At 32.7% G+C, this 21,146-nt stretch overlaps 1 protein-coding gene across 2 annotated transcripts in view; it reads left to right on the top strand.

Moving 5' to 3' along the window:
* LOC114343580 (phosphatidylinositol 4-kinase alpha) overlaps positions 1-21,146 on the top strand; it is a 218,426-nt gene that overhangs the window by 28,688 nt on the left and 168,592 nt on the right. The window contains exons 5-6 of one of the 2 annotated variants that reach the window (XM_050645476.1): positions 3,452-3,616; positions 12,594-12,647. In XM_050645476.1, the coding sequence (XP_050501433.1) occupies positions 3,452-3,616; positions 12,594-12,647 (219 nt within the window). The remainder of the gene's footprint in view (positions 1-3,451; positions 3,617-12,593; positions 12,648-21,146) is intronic. The other variant, XM_050645477.1, reaches the window with a different exon arrangement.

The following is a 21,146-nucleotide window of genomic DNA, read 5'->3' as shown; positions in this document are numbered from 1 at the left end:
TGGTTACAAAATTATTTGTTTTCTGAACGTTTGCACTCAATTTACCGGGGACCGGTGAACGGCACAACCAGGATGATCCTAAGGGGAGGTTACAACTATGAGGGGTTTTAACCCCCAAAACCCCCCTCGTTACGCCACTGGTACTGATAGCTTTCCTTATAACCTATTGTTATAAAGAGGTTATAAAAGGTTATTGTTATATTATATTAAGTGTTTTATGTTTTTTCGATTTCCTGAATACTAGGTTTTTTAACTTTTGATGTCAAATATATCTGGATCCTTAGATGATAAAACGTTCATATTTTTACAGTAGTTGTAGATGGATAATGTCAAGTTCCTGGTAAAGTTTTATGTCGTTAAATGGAACTTCGGGTGCCCTTAATATATTTCTTTCAAAAATATTAAAAAGGTTTATTGTCTTTTCTGTCATGATCCATGCTTCTACGCCATATGTTGCTATTGGTCGTATGATGGTTTTATATATTTTGAACTTTACTTCTTTATTGATGTCTTTGGATCCAAACACCTGCGTCAGAGAAAAGAATGCTTTAGCAAGCCTTATTCGTTTCCTTATTTCCTCCTTCTCGCTGTCGTCCTCAGTTATCTGTACACAAAGGTGTGTGAGCTATTTTACTACTTCAATATTAGCGTCGTCTATGGTCAAATTCTGCAAGTTTCGTTGTTTACTTTCTTGTATTAGGGCTTTATTTTATCTACGGTGGCGGCTAGCCCTATTTCTTTCGCATTTTCTTCAAGCTCCACATAAAGTTCTGTGGTGTCTCTTGCGGTGTTTCCCATCAAGTTTACATCATCTGCGTACATTACAATCTGCTTAGGCGTATTAAACAATAAATTTATTAAAGAGTCGAAGTCAAACAGAACTATCTCCCTGTTTTAGCCCTTTAGTTATCTGGAAGGTACCTGTTAATTTAGTCACAGGAACGCTGTGACTAAATTGTGGAAATCACTACAAAAAAGTAACATCAGCTACACTCTAGTCAAAGCCTTAAAAAATCTATATGAAAATTCTACATCACAAGTAAAAATTGGCAACACACTATCTAAAAAGTTCATAGTTGACAAGGGTCTGCGCCAGGGCTGCTGTATTTCACCAACTTTGTTCAAGATATATGTTGCAAAAGCACTAAACCAGTGGAAACGTAAATGCCACGGTATGGGTATAGACCTCGGAGAGGTTTGTTTATATATCTTACAATTTGCTGATGGCCAAGTCATCATAGCTAATGATAAAGACGACCTACAGTATATGGCAAGAAAACTAAAGGAATAATATGAACAGTGGGGCTTGGAAATTAATGTGGAAAAAACTAAATACCTACCCATAGGAGCTGAGCTATCCAATATCGAACTAGAGGATAATGAACAAATCACAATCAATCCAGTGATTGGGACTAATAGAGATCCTGAAACATAAAATTTCAAAGTTATTATTGAAATATAAATTATTTCCTATACCATCAACAAGGATTTTTGAAAGATATTATAATTTGGAAAAATGACGAAGTGTTGAATTTTTTTTTTAATTTAGCTAAAACATTTTCAGTTTCGAAAACAGCCAAATTGACATTTTTTATCCAATCAAAAAACCCCTAGTTGATGGTATAGAAAATACCTTATGTTTCAACAATATCTTTGAAATTTTAGGTTTCAGGGTCTCTATTAGTCCCAATCACTGCAGCAGTGGAGCTATGTTTTTATTTTCACGGTGCCAGTAGATGGCGCATAATTCGTTTAATTTTCAATATTCTTTTATGAAAATTGTTTTACATATATGTACTCCTTTTTATAGTAAATGCTCATGTAAAATTTCAAAACAATTGGTACAGTTCTTTTTATTTTAGAAATTCCCAAAAATGTATATTAATTTCCACGAGGAAAAAACTTCCTGTAGTTGGCTGTATATCATTTATTACAAAAAAAAAGAATGTGTGTGTACTTTGTACGCACGTAAGAAGATATTCTTCTATTATATAATAGGTAATTTAAACGAAGTAAATATACTTAAAAGGTTATTTGTACTTATTTTATTTAAAAATCAAACTAACTTTCTTATCTACCACTTTCAAAAAAGAAGAATATCTTCAAAAATTGTATAATAATATACTTACAATCATAAAATCTATAAAAAAAATAATAACTTGCTTGGGGCTTGAACCCACTTCACGTCCACCGCGCCGTACGAAAGTTGACGCCATTTCAAACTGCACCAAACTCTCGTATACGTCATGTGGGAATATACACAAACTAAACGTTTACACCATAAATTTATATGAATTTAATAAAATTATTAGTTTGATTTTTGTCGAAATAAAATACAACAAAATATAGAGTAAGAAAACGATATATGAGATGAAGATTTGTAGAAAGTTTGTTCGTAATCAGATTATGGAAATTAAAGCATTGCCTACTAATAGGTAACTACATTATTTTGTTTACATTTTCCAAATAGATAGGTATTGAAACTATTAGGTATTTCCAACTGAAACATTTAGAATTACGTACCTGCGGCTTTTCAAAACTATTTAAAAAGTCACTATAATTATAAATTTGATTTTATTTCTGTCCACACATCAATAAAAACTAATATTATACAATATTTTTGTTTACCGATAACCTCCATATTGAACAATAATTATTGACAGATCATTTCAAAATTTCAACACCCAATCAGAGCCCGTATAACAACTAATACCATACTTTCGGTGTGCGCATGCGCGCGGATCAATTAAATTTTACCCTCAATCGATTCGCCGCTAAAGAAGAATATCTTCAAAAACATGAAATCCTTTATAAAAGGTATATTTGTTAAAATCCCTATACAGGGCTACATCATAAAACAAACAGAACTAGTTTTCAATCGGTTGACCGATCATCATCAGTGTTTCTTGAATCAAACATGCTAACCACCAAAGTAAAAATATTAGGGTAAAAACCCTTTAAAATTAATCCGTCATAGGAACATATAAAAATGATGTGACTTTACACATGAATGTATAAAATATCCAATGTTTCACGCTCGAGGTACCATAGAGCTAAATTCGACTTGTTCACATCATGGCTGTGTAGAAGCAAGTGAACACAGCCATGATGTGAACAAGTCGAATTTAGCTCTATGGTACCTCGAGCGTGAAACATTGGATATTTTATACATCCATGTGTAAAGTCACATCATTTTTATATGTTCCTATGACGGATTCATTTTAAAGGGTTTTTACCCTAATATTTTTACTTTGGTGGTTAGCACGTTTGATTCAAGAAACACTGATGATGATCGGTCAACCGATTGAAAACTAGTTATGTCTTTGATGTAGCCCTGTATAGGGATTTTAACAAATATACCTTTTATAAAGGATTTCATGGTTTTTTGTATATTAATTTCGTACTTTTACACTAGGAGGATAGCCCCTTAATAATGTTGTTCACTTTTAAGGACTCTACTTAAATGGCCAGACGGAATTACAGAGTAGAAACCACGATGCAAGCGAAAAAGAAGATAGAGAAAACAACTATGCTTTAGTCAATAAATTTAAATTAAATGTAATGGCTAATGCGGCTTGTGTAGACTTATTAGTGTGGGCTATAGGTGATGAAACAGGTAAGTTTTATATAAACATTATTGATGAGCTTTATAAACAAATATTCAACAATTCCAATCATTAGAAAGTGTAAAACAAAACTTCTTATAAACTTTGTCTGACATTGAAATAACTTTGGTAAAAAATTTCCTGTTTGCGGAATATTTAACACTGAAGATAATGTCAAATTAATTTTGATATTAATATTAATTATTAATTATAGACTCAACTAAGTTTGATTATATATTTGAAAAACTTTCTTACACATGCTTCACGAGTAATTTGCACTAAAATTTATTAGATATATTCAACGAACAGTTTGGATTTTGTAATGCCTTGAATTGAAACTACATTTCATATTAAATAATTTGATCAAAAAATAATCAGGAAAAAACGAAAGCATAAACTAAAATTAAATAATTTTAAACTAGTTTAAAATCTAAAATGCATCTGCGACTTGAGTCAGACAATGGATGAGTATATTTTAATTTAGTGTAAACCTTAATAATAACCTCTTAATCGTAACTTCCCCTTAATAACCTTAACTAACTCTTAATAGTAACCTCTAGGAATAATTAAAACGATCGAAAACATCTACCAGAACAACACAATAAAAGTAAAAGTGAACGATGAATTAACTGACCCAATTGAAGCCGGCAATGGGATAAGACAGGGGAATTCCTTGAGTCCTTTATTGTTCAACCTGATCATGGACGAAATAATAAAAAAGTAAGAACTAAAAAAGGATACCAAATGGGAGAAAAACAACTTAAAATAATCTGCTATGCGGACGATGCAATACTAATCTCTCAAAGTGAAGATGATTTACAACGTATGCTGCACCAATTCAACATAATCGCCAGAAAATTTACCATGTTAATTTCCTCACAAAAGACAAAATTCATGGTTATAACAGCAGATCCAATAAGATGTAAATTGGGGCTGGAAGATCAGATAATAGAACAAGTGATGGAGTATAAATATCTAGGCATCACACTATCTAGCTACGGAAGGCTCGAAACAGAAGTGGAAGATCAAGTGAATAGAGCAAACAGAGCCGCAGGTTGCCTGAATGACACAATATGGAGAAATAAAAATATCGGGAAAGAAATGCAAGGCAGAATTTACAAAACAGTCATCAGACCAATAATGACATACGCGGCAGAAACACGACCCGACACAGAGAGGACAAAAAGATTGCTCGAAACAGCGGAGATGAAAACCCTTCGAAAAATCGATGGTAAGACTCTATGGGACAGAGCTAGAAGTACAGATATACGACGGAGATGCAAGGTGTATAACATTAATACCTGGGTAAGAAACAGAAGAATAGAATGGAATGACCACATAAGCCGAATGACAACAAATAGGATAGTCAGGACAGCGAGACACGGTTCCCCAATAGGAAGACGATCAGTGGGAAGACCACGAAAACGATGGAACGACAACTTACTATACTAGAGGCACATTAAAAAAACAGACAGAGTCATGTCTATACAAAAAGAAGAAGAAGAAGAAGTAAACTTTAATTTTCATTTAGATGGTAGTTACTTCTATTAGTAATCAACTATCTGGTTGGATTTATTTGTCAGAGCGCTTACCAATATTTTATTTTGAATGAATGTTTTGAATATTTTGTGGAATAAGTCCAAGAGAAGGAGGTCAAATAAATAAATAAATCGTATACATAAATTCAATCGTTTATTAAATGTAAGTCATGAATGGTACCAACAGTCGTTGTTTAAACGTAATAAAAAATCTGTGAACCGGTAGTTCGCACGTTTATCATCACACACCAGGTTTCGATTATTGCCAAAAACTGGCTTTTGGAGATTATTACCCCATAGGTATTCTCCAGTGCCCATTAAATGATAATACTCGTATGTTTGCTAGTGATGTTGAAAAAGTAACTATTCGTTACAAAGTACTCGTTACTTACGAATACCGAAAGTAACGATTACTATACACAGATGCAAACATTAGATTGTGACTTTTCATTATTGCCATGTTTATTATAAACATGGCAATAATAAAAAGTCACATTCTAATGTTTTGACAGTTCTCTTACGTCAAAAATTTTGACCTACGTAATATCGCTTTTGTAGTAAAAATACTATACTTTGATTACTCTCGATTACTTCGTACCAATCGTATTAGAGCGATTAACGACTATTGTATCTACTTCGATTACTCTGGTTACTTCGTACCAATCGTATTAGAGCGAGTAACGACTATTGTATCTACAACCAGTACACTTGATTGCTTTCTATAAAAAAATACCAATCGTATCCCAGCGAGTAACGGACGGGACCGGTATTTTACGAGTGTTATCGAATATCGTTATCGGTATGAAGCGTTTTAAGGGTGTGACGGAATACCGGTACTCAAATACAAAAGTAAATCATAGTAATCAAAGTAACGAATACTGTAAATGATTACTTGATATATCGGAATACCTATACAAAATACCAACCTACTGACAAATACGATTTTCGATATGATTACCGGTACTCAAATACAAAAGTAATCAAAGTAACGAATACTGTAAATGATTACTTGTTATATCGGAATACCTATCTACCGAGAAATACGATTTTCGATATGATTACCGGTACTCAAATACAAAAGTAACAAAAGTAATCAAAGTAACGAATACTGTAAATGATTACTTTATACAAAAGTAACGACTTGTAACGATTACTGGAAAGTAGCTATAATCAACATCACTAATGTTTGCACCATCGGTTACATGATGGTTTGTTTTTGTGGTTTCATCGATAAACAAAACATTTTTAGATATATATGTAAAAATGTCAAGTTTTCGTGGCTATCAGTTGATACGGGATCCGTTCTTCTTACGCCAATAGAAGCAAGTGTTGCATTTGTGTCTATTGATTTATTAAGTTTCCACATTCCAATTTGTTCAAACCTAGTTATTAATAAATACATTTGATGACAATTCTGTAACGTCTATTTGGCGGGGGGCTCTTTTTTAACCCATTAACGCCCACGGATACCATATTGTTATGGTATCACAATCCTTCTTAATATTATTGAGGCTCCACTGGAATTGTTTTAGAGGAAGTTCGAATATTTTCAGTTTCAAGATTAGCAGACATGACATACTTTCATTCTGTATCATTTGTAAGCCGACTGCTTTTTGTTTTATTGGTGTGCAATTTTTTTGAACAGTTTTTATTTTCAGTCGAAATTATGGATGTTCGACAGGCGCAAGTATATTTTCGCAGTAGTATTGCATATTTTAGTAAAAGTTTGATATAAACGGTAATGTAAATAGATCAAGTATTTGTTTTAAGCATAAAATTTTGAATCAGTTTTAATTTGTTTTGGATATAAAGCCCTAAATTATCTTGATACCATATGGTATCCGTGGGCGTTTAGGAGAAATTGTTAAATTGTTTGGAAAAGCGTCAACATCATTAATTCTTATATTACAAGAACTACAAGAACCGAATATATCATGTTTTACATACAGATAACTTGTTTACCGGCCTAAACTTGTTTTTCTACCTTCGCAATCTAGGATATGGAGCGGTAGGCAGGATGCGAGAAAATCGTATACCCCCATCATGTACTTTGATTAGCAAAAATATGTTTAAAAAAGAGGCTCGAGGGAAGTATGAACAAGTGATTGAAAAAAATAACAGTATTCTACAAGTTCGTTGGACGCCAACTCAGTACTGACAATTTGTTCTACAAATGCTGGTGTCCAACTTGTTTAAAGAAACTTGTACGATTTCCCGTCTAAAATCTAGATGGTACCGCAGCAAAAAGAGCTAGAAGAATTGTTCTTAACAAGAATATATTTTCAGATGTACGGTTTGATGGTATAAATCATTTCATATAAGAGTTTCTTGCCGAAGAAGACGATGTGCAGGTACAGATTGTAAATCTTTTGGCCGAACAGTGTGCCAAAAATGTAACGTAGCAAATAAATGTAAGCAATGGCGGAACAGTGTACCAAAAATGTAACGTAGCAAACGTAACGTAGCAAAACGTAAATGTTTTAATTGTTTTGCAGCATTCCATACAAAATGAATAATATGACATGTTGTAATTTTTATTTAACAACATGTAATTTTAGTTTTAATTTTTGCAATAAAATGAACCTAAACGTATCAGCATTTTTTTAACCCCTGTACATACATTTTACAAAAAAAATATTTTTAGTTAGTTTTAACCAACATCTTTAAGATATACAGGGTGTTTCATTGGGAAAGTAACATACGTTAACTGTAGAAAGAGGACACTTAGGCGATCTCAAAAATACCATACTTAATGGATCGTACTACATTAATAACAAAGATACTGGGTGTTTTATCTATTTTGCCATTTTCTTAATTGATTCATAACTTTTTAACCACATTGTATATTTATTTTATATTTGGCACGCAAATATCATTTAAGGTGTACAATAAATTAATTTATTTACAATTGTAAAAAATCCAGATCCGGATTAAAAAATATTGGAAAAATGTTCCGACCCCAAAACAACACCCTGTACATTAAATTTTTTTTAAATGGATTTTTCAGTTGAAAAGAGGATGAAAAACTAAATTCAGTGGTATAATTTGAATTTTCGGCAAAATGATTTTTCTGGTGAAATTTTGAATTTGAATTCGGAAATTAAGTGAATTGCGAGAGCTGTAAGTAGAAAAAAATTGAAATACAGCTTACAACTTGTCAACCTCACTGTATATTGACTTTATATTTAACACGCGAATATTCTTTTAGGTGTCCAATCAATTAATTTATTTACAATTATTAAAAATCCAGGTCCGGTTTAAAAAATATTGTGTAAATATTCCGACTCAAAAAAACACCTTGTATATTAATTTTCTTTAAAATGGATTTCGGATTTGAAAAGAGGATGAAAAACAAAATTAGTGGTATACTTTGAATTTTCGACAAAATGATTTTTCTGGTAAAATTTTAAATTTGAATTCTAAAATTATGTCAATTGCGAGACGTCTTGTAGAAAAATTTAAAATGCGACTTAATTTTAATTAATACCCTTATTTAATCTAAATTGGTAAAATGTTAATATTTTAGTGTTTTTTTATTATGTGTGAAAAATAGTTTTTGGCAATATTCATCTTTAAATAATGAATAAATAATAAAGGGTCAATAAAGAATACATCACTTTAATCAACAAAATAGCTAAAAATTATAATAAAACAGCGAAAATTTGCAGCCTAATCACTACTCAAAACTAAAGTACTTATTCAAAATTACCACCATCAAAAATTATTTTTTTTTTATACGTAGGTACGGTAAATTTTTGTAGTTAGGTACCTAGCGTCATGTGTACTGTGTGTGTTAAATAAGTGTCTTGTTACATTGCAAAGTCGACGTCATTGTCTTTGCAAAGAGACGCTAATTGTATCCGAACGTCTGCGGTCCCTCCGGTGAGTGCCGATCCCACAAGGACAGAAACTATTTTCATTTATTAATTTATAATAAACGAAAAATTTCTGACCCTGGTGAGATTCGAACTCACGACCATTCGGACCTTTCGATCCAAAGGTAGGCGCTCTTACCACTGAGCCACAGAGGGGGTCATCAAAAATTATTGTTATGTGTGCAAATGTTAATATTTTACCAATTTAGATTAAATAATGGTATTAATTAAAATTAAGTCATATTTTAATTTATTTTACTTTGAGCTTCGCAATTCACATAATTTCAGAATTCAAATTCAAATTTTTACCAGAAAAATCATTTTGTCGAAAATTCAAAGTATACCACTAATTTTGTTTTTCATCCCCTTTTCAAATGCAAAATCCATGTTAAAAAAATTTAATATACAAGGTGTTTTTTTGGTTTGGAACATTTATACAATATTTTTTAATCCCGACCTGGATTTTTTATAATTGTAATTAAATTAATTGACTGGACACCTAAAAGAATATTCGCGTGTTAAATATACAGTGTGGTTGACAAGTTGTAAGCTGTATATCAATTTTTTTCTACTTAGAGCTCTCGCAATTCACTTAATTTCAGAATTCAAATTCCAAATTTCACCAGAAAAATCATTTTGCCGAAAATTCAAAGTATACCACTGAATTTAGTTTTTCATCCTCTTTTCAACTGAAAAATCCATTTTAAAAAAATTTAATGTACAGGGTGTTGTTTTGGGGTCGGAACATTTTTCCAATATCTTTTAAGCCGGACCTGGATTTTTTACAATTTTAAAGAAATTAATTTATTGTACGCCTTAAATGATATTTGCGTGCCAAATATAAAATAAATATACAGTGTGGTCAAAAAGTTATGAACCAATTAAGAAAATGGCAAAATAGATAAAACACCCAGTATCTTTGTTATTAATGGAGTAAGACCCATTAAGTATGGTATTTTTGAGACCGCCTAAGTATCCTCTTTCTACAGCTAACGTATGTTACTTTACCAATGAAACACCCTGTATAAGAATTGCCAAAAAATTCAAAAAAATTAATTTGGGTGTTAATGGGTTAATAAAAAAAGTCACTAATTTTCCCTTATTTGACTATGAAAACCTATTTTTATGAAAAATTAAAGAGATATTTAAAATTTTGTGCAGATGAAAATTTTTTTTACTTGGTTTTTTTAATTTAAAATGTAACTGTTGTTTATAGTTCGACTCCGAACGACTAAATATTTGAAGCGACGACCAAGGCAACACTTTTTGAAGTACATATTTTATTACTTGACATTTAAGACAAATTTTACAATCTAAAAGGGTCACACTGTATGAAACAGTTGCTAGAATATGAAAGTTTTTCAAATAAGTTTGATCTCGCTTCTCGTTTTAAGAAGTCTCTCATATCTTATGGTTATATTTACTTTTTTATATATTTTATGTCTTAATTTTTTTGTAGATAATTTTTGCGGAAATTTTGTTTACACAATCTAAAAAAACAAATATATATGTACACTCCAAACAAATACAAGTTGGGAAAGCACACTACTATAGTTCACATTTTCACATTTTCTAATACGCTAAAATAACCTATATATACCTATTAAATAAAAGAAAACATATTTTACTTACTGCTTTTCTCTTTACTATTGCTTATTGTTGCAACTAGTTGCACACACTTTTTGTTCTAATTTGAAATGCTTTCATTGTTAAAACCAATATAGACATAAATTTAAAAAAAAGTCATAATCTTATGAAGTTTGAGTCTTTTAACCTCTTGGGTACATTTGACGAATAAAACTCGTTATCGTTATGAATAACCAAAGTTGCAGATAACGAGTCTGACTCGTCATTGAAATTAAACATATGCGTGGGGTTTTTCTTGTAATAATGTGCACATGCGTTGCGCCTGTACCAATGCGCATGCGTTACGCCAATTCCCTAACACGACAGGTGGCCGCGTAACAATTGACGCACGAATATACATTTGTTTCAGCACGTTTACATTTTCATTTTTATTTCGTGTATATTACCCTAAAATGGCGGAAATAAAACATATACGCCCTGAGCTTCGCTGGTATCGCCACCTACTTAGCGGATTACTCGTACAACTTTCGTTGGAAATTTCGCTGGAAAGAGAAATGTGTTGCCTATCCTCTGTGAGTTTCGCTGGTATGGCTGGTATCGCCATCTAGCGGATGACTTACTGTTTCGGCCGGAAATTTTACGAGGAAAGGAGAAAAGCAAATAATAATTGTTTCAAACTTATTATTTAATTCGTATCGTGTAATATTTACAACGTAAAGAAGTAATGGGATTGTAATCGATAGTTATTATCAATCAGTAAGTACAGAATTTATTATTCATTATGATTATTTTTAAGATTTTGCTTATCGTTTTGAAGTTTATGTTGACAGATAATATTAGAAACAATTTATTCTGCAAAAAAGTATAATAATTTAATATAATTATAGTATAATACTTCTTAAATATTAAATTATGCATTTATTGCACTAAATAATTAATTAAGAGCGTAAACGTAAAATTTCGCACCAAATCTTTTAAAATGCATTACTTTTTTTCGAATCCTGAGAGAACCAATAAGTATATTTGAAAAATTTAAACGCAGAATGAAAGACTACATTATTATCGAGGGTCAAAAGTCCCTGAAAATTTGTGTTTCATTTTAATCAGTTACAGGGGTGAAAAAAGGAAAAATTTAGTGTGATTTTTAATTTTAAATATGTCTTTCAAAAGAAACTTTTTGTTTATTTTAAGGAACTGTCGGCCTTTTAAATGAGACATTTAGTAAAAATTATATGCAACTCTTAATGCAGAACGTCAAATTTCCAGTTAAAGTTCACTGACTTGTCACTAGTGGCGCTCGCGAATTTTTAATTATCCCCCTACCTACGAGCTCAGAGCGGATAGTTTATAAAAGTGATAAGGAGAATGATCTTGAGCAATCAGATGTAGAATTTATCAGTGATTTGGGAAACGAATAAGACAGTGATAGTGGCACGCCCGACCCTAGGGATTTTGCTCAAGATAGGTGACCATGGCCCCCTCACTTGGTAGACCAAGTCAGTTTCAAAAATTAGCTGTTCTCTAAAATTTGCCGCCCTGGATCGGATCAATGTTTTAAAAAAATTAAACGAATAAGGACTAAAGGAGTTAAAAAACTTCTCCATTTTTAATACCCAAGGATGCTTATACCGTATAGAATTGGGTGTATAGTAATACACATATTACTACACAGCAATAAGGTCTACAGTTATAGCAAACAGAGGTCAATAACTAAAACCAGTATATGTAGAAAATAAAATGTAAGCTAAGGCTTGATCTTGGCCTGTTCCAGGATTCTGCTCCATTCTGAGCTGTTGACGGATGAGAGTTTAGAAGAGGTTACAAAAAGTTATTGTAAAAGAAAAAACTTCATAAGATACACTGTAACATATCATAACTTACTTAATTTAAACATAAAATCATCCTTTCAAATTTTATCAATTTTCTTACTTTAACTTGTTTTTTTTTTGTCATAGTTTTAATAATTTCTGTTCTTTGTTTCTTTACAGTTGATTCTGAATATAATTTTACTACTTTAGTGCACTTCATATTAATAATTTTAGGTGAAAAAAAGCTTTGCCTTTGATTTTTTGTAACCCTCTGTAATAACCTTGCCCCCTTTTTTGATATTTTTATGTGTTTGATTACAACCATCCTATTTTGTATTTGGAGAGCTTGTTACTTTCCTAGGTTTGCACCCCAAACGCGTATAAATTATCTGCCAACAGTGGAATCAACAGAATCGTCAACGTTATTATTTAATAATTAAATACATTAATAATTATTACATTCTGAAAAAGTCTTCGATAAGTTAAATAACTTTAGTGCTGTCACCAAGGGGGGGGGTACAACGGCCTCCTTTATTCAGATGGACTTACCCAAGTTTTTTTTATGTATTTTGACAGGTAGAACACGAATTTTTTGGGTAACAGTTGATCGAATGTCGATAAGATTGTTATAAACAAAGAGCTTGAGGAATTACCGAACAGCGATTTTTCGCAAAACAAAACATTTTTTTGTATTTTTTGGGCCATTCTAAGCGAAAAATGTTTTTACAAGTTTTTTCGTAGGATGTATAATTTTCGAGATAATCGCGGTTGAGCTTTAAAAAAATCGAAAAATTGCAATTTTACCCGAATAACTTTTGATTAAAAAATAATATAGCAATTCTGCTTACAACATTTGAAATTTCAAGCCAAATTATATCGGTTTTGATTACTTGCATTACTAAAAATTAGTTTTTTTTATTGTCAAACAAAGCTATAAGCAAATAGTGTTTGAGAGTTTTGACCCGTGCCAAATGCAGGCGTTTCAATGCATGCTACGTAAAAATTGCCTGTTTGTAGGCGCGCCTACCCGTTCGATTTAATGAGAGATGCATTGAAAACATCACTCAAGCACTATGTGTTTATAGCTTTGTTTAACAATAAAACAAAAATTTTTAGCAATGCAAATAATCAAAACCGGCATAATTTGACTTGAACTTTCAAATGCGGTAAGCAGAATAGCTATTTTATTTTTTAATCAAAAGTTATTCGCGTTCAAAAATTGCAATTTTTCGATTTTTCGAAAGTTCAACCGCGTTTATCTCTAAAACTATGCATCCTACGAAAAACTTGTACGAACATTTTTTGTTTAGAATGACCCAAAAAATACAAAAAAAAATGTTTTGTTTTGCGAAAAATCGTTGTTATGTAATTCCTCAAGTTCTTCGTTTATAACAATCTTATAGACATCCATATCAACTGTTACCTAAAAAATTCGTGTCTACGGGTCAAAATACATAAAAAACTTGGTTAAGTCCATCTGAATAAAGGAGGCCGTTGAACCCCCCTCCCCCCTGGCGACAGGACTACTTAATAATTTGGCAAAATCCTAACTATTATTTATAGATATAGCCCGTAAAAACACACTCTCGGAGTCAACATTAAAAAAATAATAGTTTATAATGAAAAATTTGTAAGAATTACTAAATAGACATGAGTGTACGTTCGCAAATAGTGAAAAGTAGGCTATAACGATAAATCAACCATATAGATCGTTGGGTGCCATTGGGTAACAATAAAGCATTGGGTGTGAGTTGTTTAGCAATAAAATGACACCTCAGTCGTGTAACTATAAACAGACACTTGAAGTGCCAATTTTATTGCCAGGGCTTCTACTAGCTCTTTATCAGATGTATGTAGGTACAACATCTCTAGGTACTATAGCTCTTCAGAGCTTTGATCAAATTGACCACGAAGATGATTTTGTAAGCCGAAAGCGTTTAGCTAGGAAATTAAATAATTGTACACACTTCAAAAATACTTTTCTTTTCCCATTCATTCATTGCTATTTGCCAACTATTTTTTAGCGTGTGGTCTAAGTCCTTCATAAATGACGTTTGACATTATTTTCAATAAAAAGTGAAAATCCTAGTAGTTTTTCTGTATACCATAGTTTACAACAAACTTACAGTGAAGTAAAAACTTTCGAATATAATATGACGGTATAATTTATTTAAAAAAAAATTAAAATTCATCCAAACAGATTACAATTCTTCAGAATGTTTTCAGTCGGACCATCATCAGTGAAACATTCTATTAGTAGTTGAAACTAGGCTAGTACCATTTTGGTTAATAAAACCTTTGAATTACGTGGTAATAATAATAAATTGTAAAATTGATATGACACTATGTCACTAAACCAACTCTTGAGATGGTTTGAATCACTCATCGGGCAAACTGCCATATATGTTCTCTTAAAGTGAATCCTCTAACCTCTAACATCGACCTAGTGTCATATCAATTTTTAGCAACAAAATAATCAAGGTAACATAATATGTATTTAGAATTTCCAGAAAGGATTGACACTATATCAGTTTTACAAATATGTAATATAAGTTCAGAGAGGGTTTTTCACAAACTTTAAATGAAAATATGGTATTGATTCCGCTGTTGACGATATAACTGAATATTTTGATACAATTTTGTCTTGTTTTTTTTTTTTAATAAAGCATGACGTCACCGTCAATATTAGGAAGTTTGTAAATCCGTAAAAATGTATAAAAAAATGGAATTTATTAAATGTTTTTTGCAAATATATTTTCTTTATAGATACGTAAAATATTACGTTCATAAGTTTTAAATTGTAATTAGTTATAGGCTTCATACAACAATACATTTTTTTCAAACGATAGATTAAAATATGGAGAAATTAATTAAAGTTACTAATAGTATCTAAAATAAAAATAAAAACCTGTTTAAAATCAGTACATATATGGAATGCCAGGATTTTATATGAACCTAGGAAACTACAAAATGTAATACAAGAGATGCAACGATTAAACATATCGTGGGCGTACTCGAAAAATCCACTAACTCCATGTTTTTAATTTTGACATTTTAATACCATTAAATCCACAAACATCAATATGTTAACAAATTGGACAAACAGCAAACACCGTATATCTCAAAATTTGTCATCCACCGTGCTTAAATCGGTACATTCAATGACAAAGAAAATCGACTGACTCGATTTTCTAAATATTTTTATGTACATGTATGTACACACCACCTGTGGTTAACATCCTTCAAAAACATATCCAAATACCAAAACTTGAACAGCCAGTGTACTCGATTTTTAAGAGGTAAGCCATAAGGTATAATAATGTTTAAATGCGTTTTTCTCAAAACTTTACTTTTGTGAGTTAGTGGATTTTCCCAGTACGCCCACGATATGTATCATGAGTACGACATCATGGGCATCAGCGACACCAGCCACGAAACATCAGAAAGAACACCGAAGATACAGAAATAAAGAGAGGGATTTGTCAAAGTTATGTGCTTTCTACAATCCTTTTTAACATATACTCAGAAAATATTTTTAATAATATCTTGATGATGATGATGGTCATGTTTGGCAAGGAAACTAGTCCATTTGCCACAGATTTTTTAATGATTATATTAACATAAGTTATATTTATGGTATATTTGTGAATTGAAATTTAACTGTTACAAATTTAAATTATATATCCGGAAGCGTATAGATGATTACCTACGAGTTTAAATATTGATTTCTGATTGAGTGACAGGAGATGGGTTATGTTTACTGGAAGTTGCACATTACTTTTTACAAGGTTCTCAGAAAATATAGCTGATAGTGATTTATTTTTATCACATCCAAAAAGGATGCAATTAATATCACACTGGGAAATTAAAGAGACCTTGGATGGTTAGAATTATGGCATTAAAATTAATGAAAGCTCAATTAACAATCTGAGATTTGCTCATGACGCAGTACTGATAGCCTAATCTCTTCTACATGAGCTTGTTAATGTAATTGTGAAAGCTAGTGAAGAGTACGGCCTTTCTCTAAACACAAAATGTTTTGTAAATTACAAATAATATGAGCTATTTTTTAAATTACTAATATTTGATTTGATTATATATTTCACCTTGAGTTTTGATTTTGCAAGATGCAGTTTAAGCTTCCTACAATTGCTGTGACTCACCTTTTATCGATCAAGACAAAACTTTTTACCTGTAATAAAAAGTTGTATATGCCTTTAACACAATGTAACCAATGAACAGCTATATTCCTCTACCGTTAATAAAGTAGCATAAACTGAAGCCACGTTTGAAGTGAAAACATGACATATATGTAGACTGTTGTTAGAATATTGTGGTTGCAATTTGCAACTAGTGCAAATCGGCTGTTACTTGTCAGTTTTTATAGTGGGGATGAATCAGTCCTAAATATATATAGAACTACGGACGTATATATTAACATATACTGAGCCTACCCTCCGCGCTTCCTGACGATAAGATCTCCATAGACATAATAAAAATAGACTAGGTAAGGTATGTGCCGCTCTGTGCATCGAGGTGTAACGCCAGTATCAAGGACGTCATTCACTTTGAGTGGTCTAGCCATATTTGTCTGTCACATGCGCGGGATCGCTTTGTAAAAAGAGATATATAGACCACCGATCGACTGTCCGCGCGTTACGCTATTTTGCTCAGTATGCCTTGTCTATCCTTATGATGTCTATGAAGATCTCTCGGGAAAGGTTTGTGGTATCTCTTTCTAGTACATTGTATCGAGAAACTAACATGAAACTCAGTGGGGGTATATGCACGGAAGGGGAGGCCTACTGTCGCAGCTTTACTATGCGTAAGAGTGAAACAGCACTGAGCCAAAAAAAAGATGGTGTCGTCTCTTCGCTGAACATGACACTCTGTCTATGTTAATATATATATATATATATATATATATATATATATATATATATATATATATATATATATATATATGTCTATGTATAGAACCTTAAATTTAGAAGTCACACTGCATTTGTTGGTTATGTTGTGTTATATTTTAAGATATTTGTGTAAACTTCTTACATCAAGCTTCCAACATTGACTATGACGTTACAATAAGTAGAAAGTAGTTGCTATGTCCAGATTTTTCTGTATGTATTTATTTGAGTGATAATAACGTGTACCGTTTTAACAGTTTATCCATAATTATTAGTTGCTAGTATTAAGTAATTATTCCTTTGATATTTGTTTTTATAAGTAACGATATTTTATTTGACTCCCATTGTAATTAAAAAATCTTGGGGTTATTCTTACTATCGCTTATGGGTTTAAGTAAAATAATCGAAAATACCGGAAAATTGTGTCCCCCTTTAATAAAAAAACTGACTTGTTACTGAGTTTCTCAGTAAAAAATAATTTTAGTTCCTGATAATAGGTTTGTTCTAGCAAACAGTCAAACTAGTCAGAAACCATCAGCAAACAGTTGGTCAGTGAGAGAACATAATAATACAGTCACCAGTGCTATTCCCTCTACTCGCGCTGGTCGACTATTTGCTGATGGTTTCAAACCGTTTGAAACTGATGCTAGAACAAACCTACTGGCTCTGTTTCGATTTCGTCCGGCTATCCTGTATAAATGCACACGTCGCAAAAAGTATCGCATAAATTTATTAAGTCTAGAACAGCGGTTCTCAATCTTTTTTGTCATTTACCACCAAATACTTTTTATTATTTTTGGTACCACCTAACTGAAATACATATCTAACTAGGTGATCTAATTAACTAGAATAGAGGTGCTGATTTTTACCGTTTTTGCGTTTTGTGTACCACCTCAAAAAATGAAATGTACCACCAGTGGTACATGTACCACCAGTGGTACATGTACCACAGATTGAGAACCGCTGGTCTAGAAGTTTTGATTAGTATCTCCTAAAATTTTTTGAAAATGTCAGGGAATGAAACGTAGGCATTTTTTTAACAGTGGTTTACTCCAGTAAAATGAAAAATCAAAGATTAACTGGCCAAAAAAATTAAAATAATTATCTAACAAAAATAAAAAATACAAATTTATGAAATAAGAAATTTCAAGGAAAAATTGAAAATCTTAGTATATGGTATTACCACCTCTGGCTCTTATGACGTCTCTCAGAATATGTGTGGAAGGCTTCTTATCAGAGGCTGTATGTACTCCAAATCCAAATTTTCCCATCCTTCCGTTAAAGCATTTCCCAGTTCATCAAGCTTATATGGAGCGACGATATGGGCTCTTATTCGTCTTTCTAGGTAGTCCCAAACATGCTCAAGATGGTTTAGGTCTGAGCTGACCGTTGACCAATCGGGAACTTGAATACCAACCTCTTGAAGATATTGCATTGCGGGTGAGCATTGTCTTGCATAAAAACGAAATTATCTCCAATAATTGGAACAAAAAGCACGACATTTTCTTCCAGAACCTCTCTTATATACCGATCAGTTGTCAGGGACCCCTACGAAACACTGTTATTTATGTGACTTGCAAAGCATATCATAATCAAGAGAGCTCCAAAATTTCTGGCTGCTCTTATGTTACACTGAGCAAATCACGCACCGACGCGTCTGTAAACTGGAATACGTCTATTATCCACAAAGTGCAAATCTTGACTCATCAGTAAATAGAATATTACCCCAGTCGTTAATATCTTTTAATCAGCATGTTCTCATGCAAACCTTAAGCCCCGGCGCAAATTGATCCTAAGCGAGACACAACCTGCACCGGCAAACTGCGTGGACAGTTTTGTGAAGCACGCTTATAAGCGAGAGACCGCCAATTGAACCCATTCTACGATCAGTGTATGCGTTCGCAGATCTCGCTTGGGAACGTTTGGGAACTGGTCTTCTTGTGTAAGTTCCAGTTTCTCTATACCATGTGAAAGCTCTTGAAATGCTGGATTGGTGGATTCCCAGAACATCAGCATTATAATACTGCGATCATCCATCTCCAATTAAAGCTACGATTTGGGCTGCTTGTTCTGATGTTAAATTACTTATTTTTTTTTCTAAGAACGCACCTCCTCATTGAAAAATCAAGCAGACTTGATCCCAAAACTTAAATGTTATGGGATTGTAGGAGACCATAGACGAATATTAAACCAAAACTACGAGTATTATCTTCTTCTTCTTCTTGACTGGCTTTACAACTCGGGGTGAGTCTTCGCCGCATCCACTATGGCCCTCCATCGTCTGCGATCTTGCGCTTCGATTTGCCATTGTTGTACCCCAATCCTAGATAGATCGGTTTCAACATCATCCTTCCATCTTTTTCTGGGACGGCCCACTGATCTTCTACCGTCTGGTCTCTCGAAGAACACTGTCTTTAGCACTCTGTCTTCCTCTGATCTTACTACATGACCTGCCCATCTTATCCGATTAGCTTTTATATGTCTGACGATGTTTTCAGTACCATATAGAGTCACCAATTCAGCATTGCGGCGCCTTCTCCACTCTCCTGTCAATTCATCTCTTTGAGGACCAAATATCATTCTGAGGACTTTCCTTTCAAATATCAGCAATTTATTTATTTCTCGCTGATGTAGAGTCCATGTTTCACTCCCATATGTAACAACTGGGCGAATAATTGACATGTACAGTCTTAATTTAGATTGTCTTTTCAGCAGCTTAGATCTTAATAATGATGATAGGGAGTATAATGCTCTATTTCCCGCAGCTATTCTTGCTGAGACCTCTTTTTCTATGTGATTGTCCTCTGTGATTACTGCTCCCAGATATTTAAACTCTTTTACTACTTCAAAGTTGTGGTCATTAATAGTTACGTTCTGCCTAACTCTTGGTCTTGGATTTTTGGTCACCAGCATATATTTCGTCTTCTCTTCATTTATTCGAAGGCCCAGGTTACCTGTTTCCTCCTCGAGCTGTGAAAACACCTCTCTTACGTCTCTTGTAGAATGAGCGACTGCATCTAGATCATCGGCAAAGGCCAACAATAGTTTTGATCCTCGATTTGCGAATCCCCCTGTTAGTTCAGACGATATTTTACTTATTGCGTATTCTAAAGCCAAATTGAATAGCAATGGTGATAAAGGGTCTCCTTGTCTAAGCCCTGATGTTATACTAAATGGCATCGATGTTCTGTTTCCTATCTTTACCTGTGCATATGAGTCTGCCACGCACATTTGAGTGAGCTGCACTAATTTTCTTGGTATTCCCATTTCTAGCATTGCTAGCCATAGTGTGCTTCTTTTTATCGAGTCATATGCTTGCTGGAAATCTACGAAGATTTGGTGTACATCTCGGTTGAATTCCCAGTTTTTTTCTAATATTTGTCGGATGGTAAATATTTGATCTATTGTTGACCTTCCACTTCGAAGTATTATAACTACGAGTATTATAACATTCTGCTAAATATTAAATATATATATATACCGTGCTTAGGCTTCAACGCCCTTCGGTAGGGATCTATGGAGGAGTATCACCAAGCCGCAAGCCCTTATCCCTTGCCATACCGCTCCTCCATAGGTCGATCAGACGCCAGTTATTCCAGACCAAGTCGTAGATTCTATTGAATTTTCTACTACGGCGTTGGCCTTTTATTATAAAAATTAAAAATTACTTTTAAACTTTTTTCTGTTTTAAAAATTATGCGATACTTTTTGTGATTAATGTATATTATCACTTTCCCTATTTTCATACACAAGCGATATTATACAATATTTATTGTAAAATACAGTCGTCACTCAACCACAACGTAGGTGTCACATGAAAACA

The sequence above is a fragment of the Diabrotica virgifera genome, chromosome 3 (assembly GCF_917563875.1).
Source record: "Diabrotica virgifera virgifera chromosome 3, PGI_DIABVI_V3a".
NCBI classification, from domain to species: Eukaryota; Metazoa; Arthropoda; class Insecta; order Coleoptera; family Chrysomelidae; genus Diabrotica; species Diabrotica virgifera.
The sequence above is the reverse complement of the archived record's forward strand: the minus strand, read 5'-3'. Positions and strand labels throughout refer to the sequence as shown.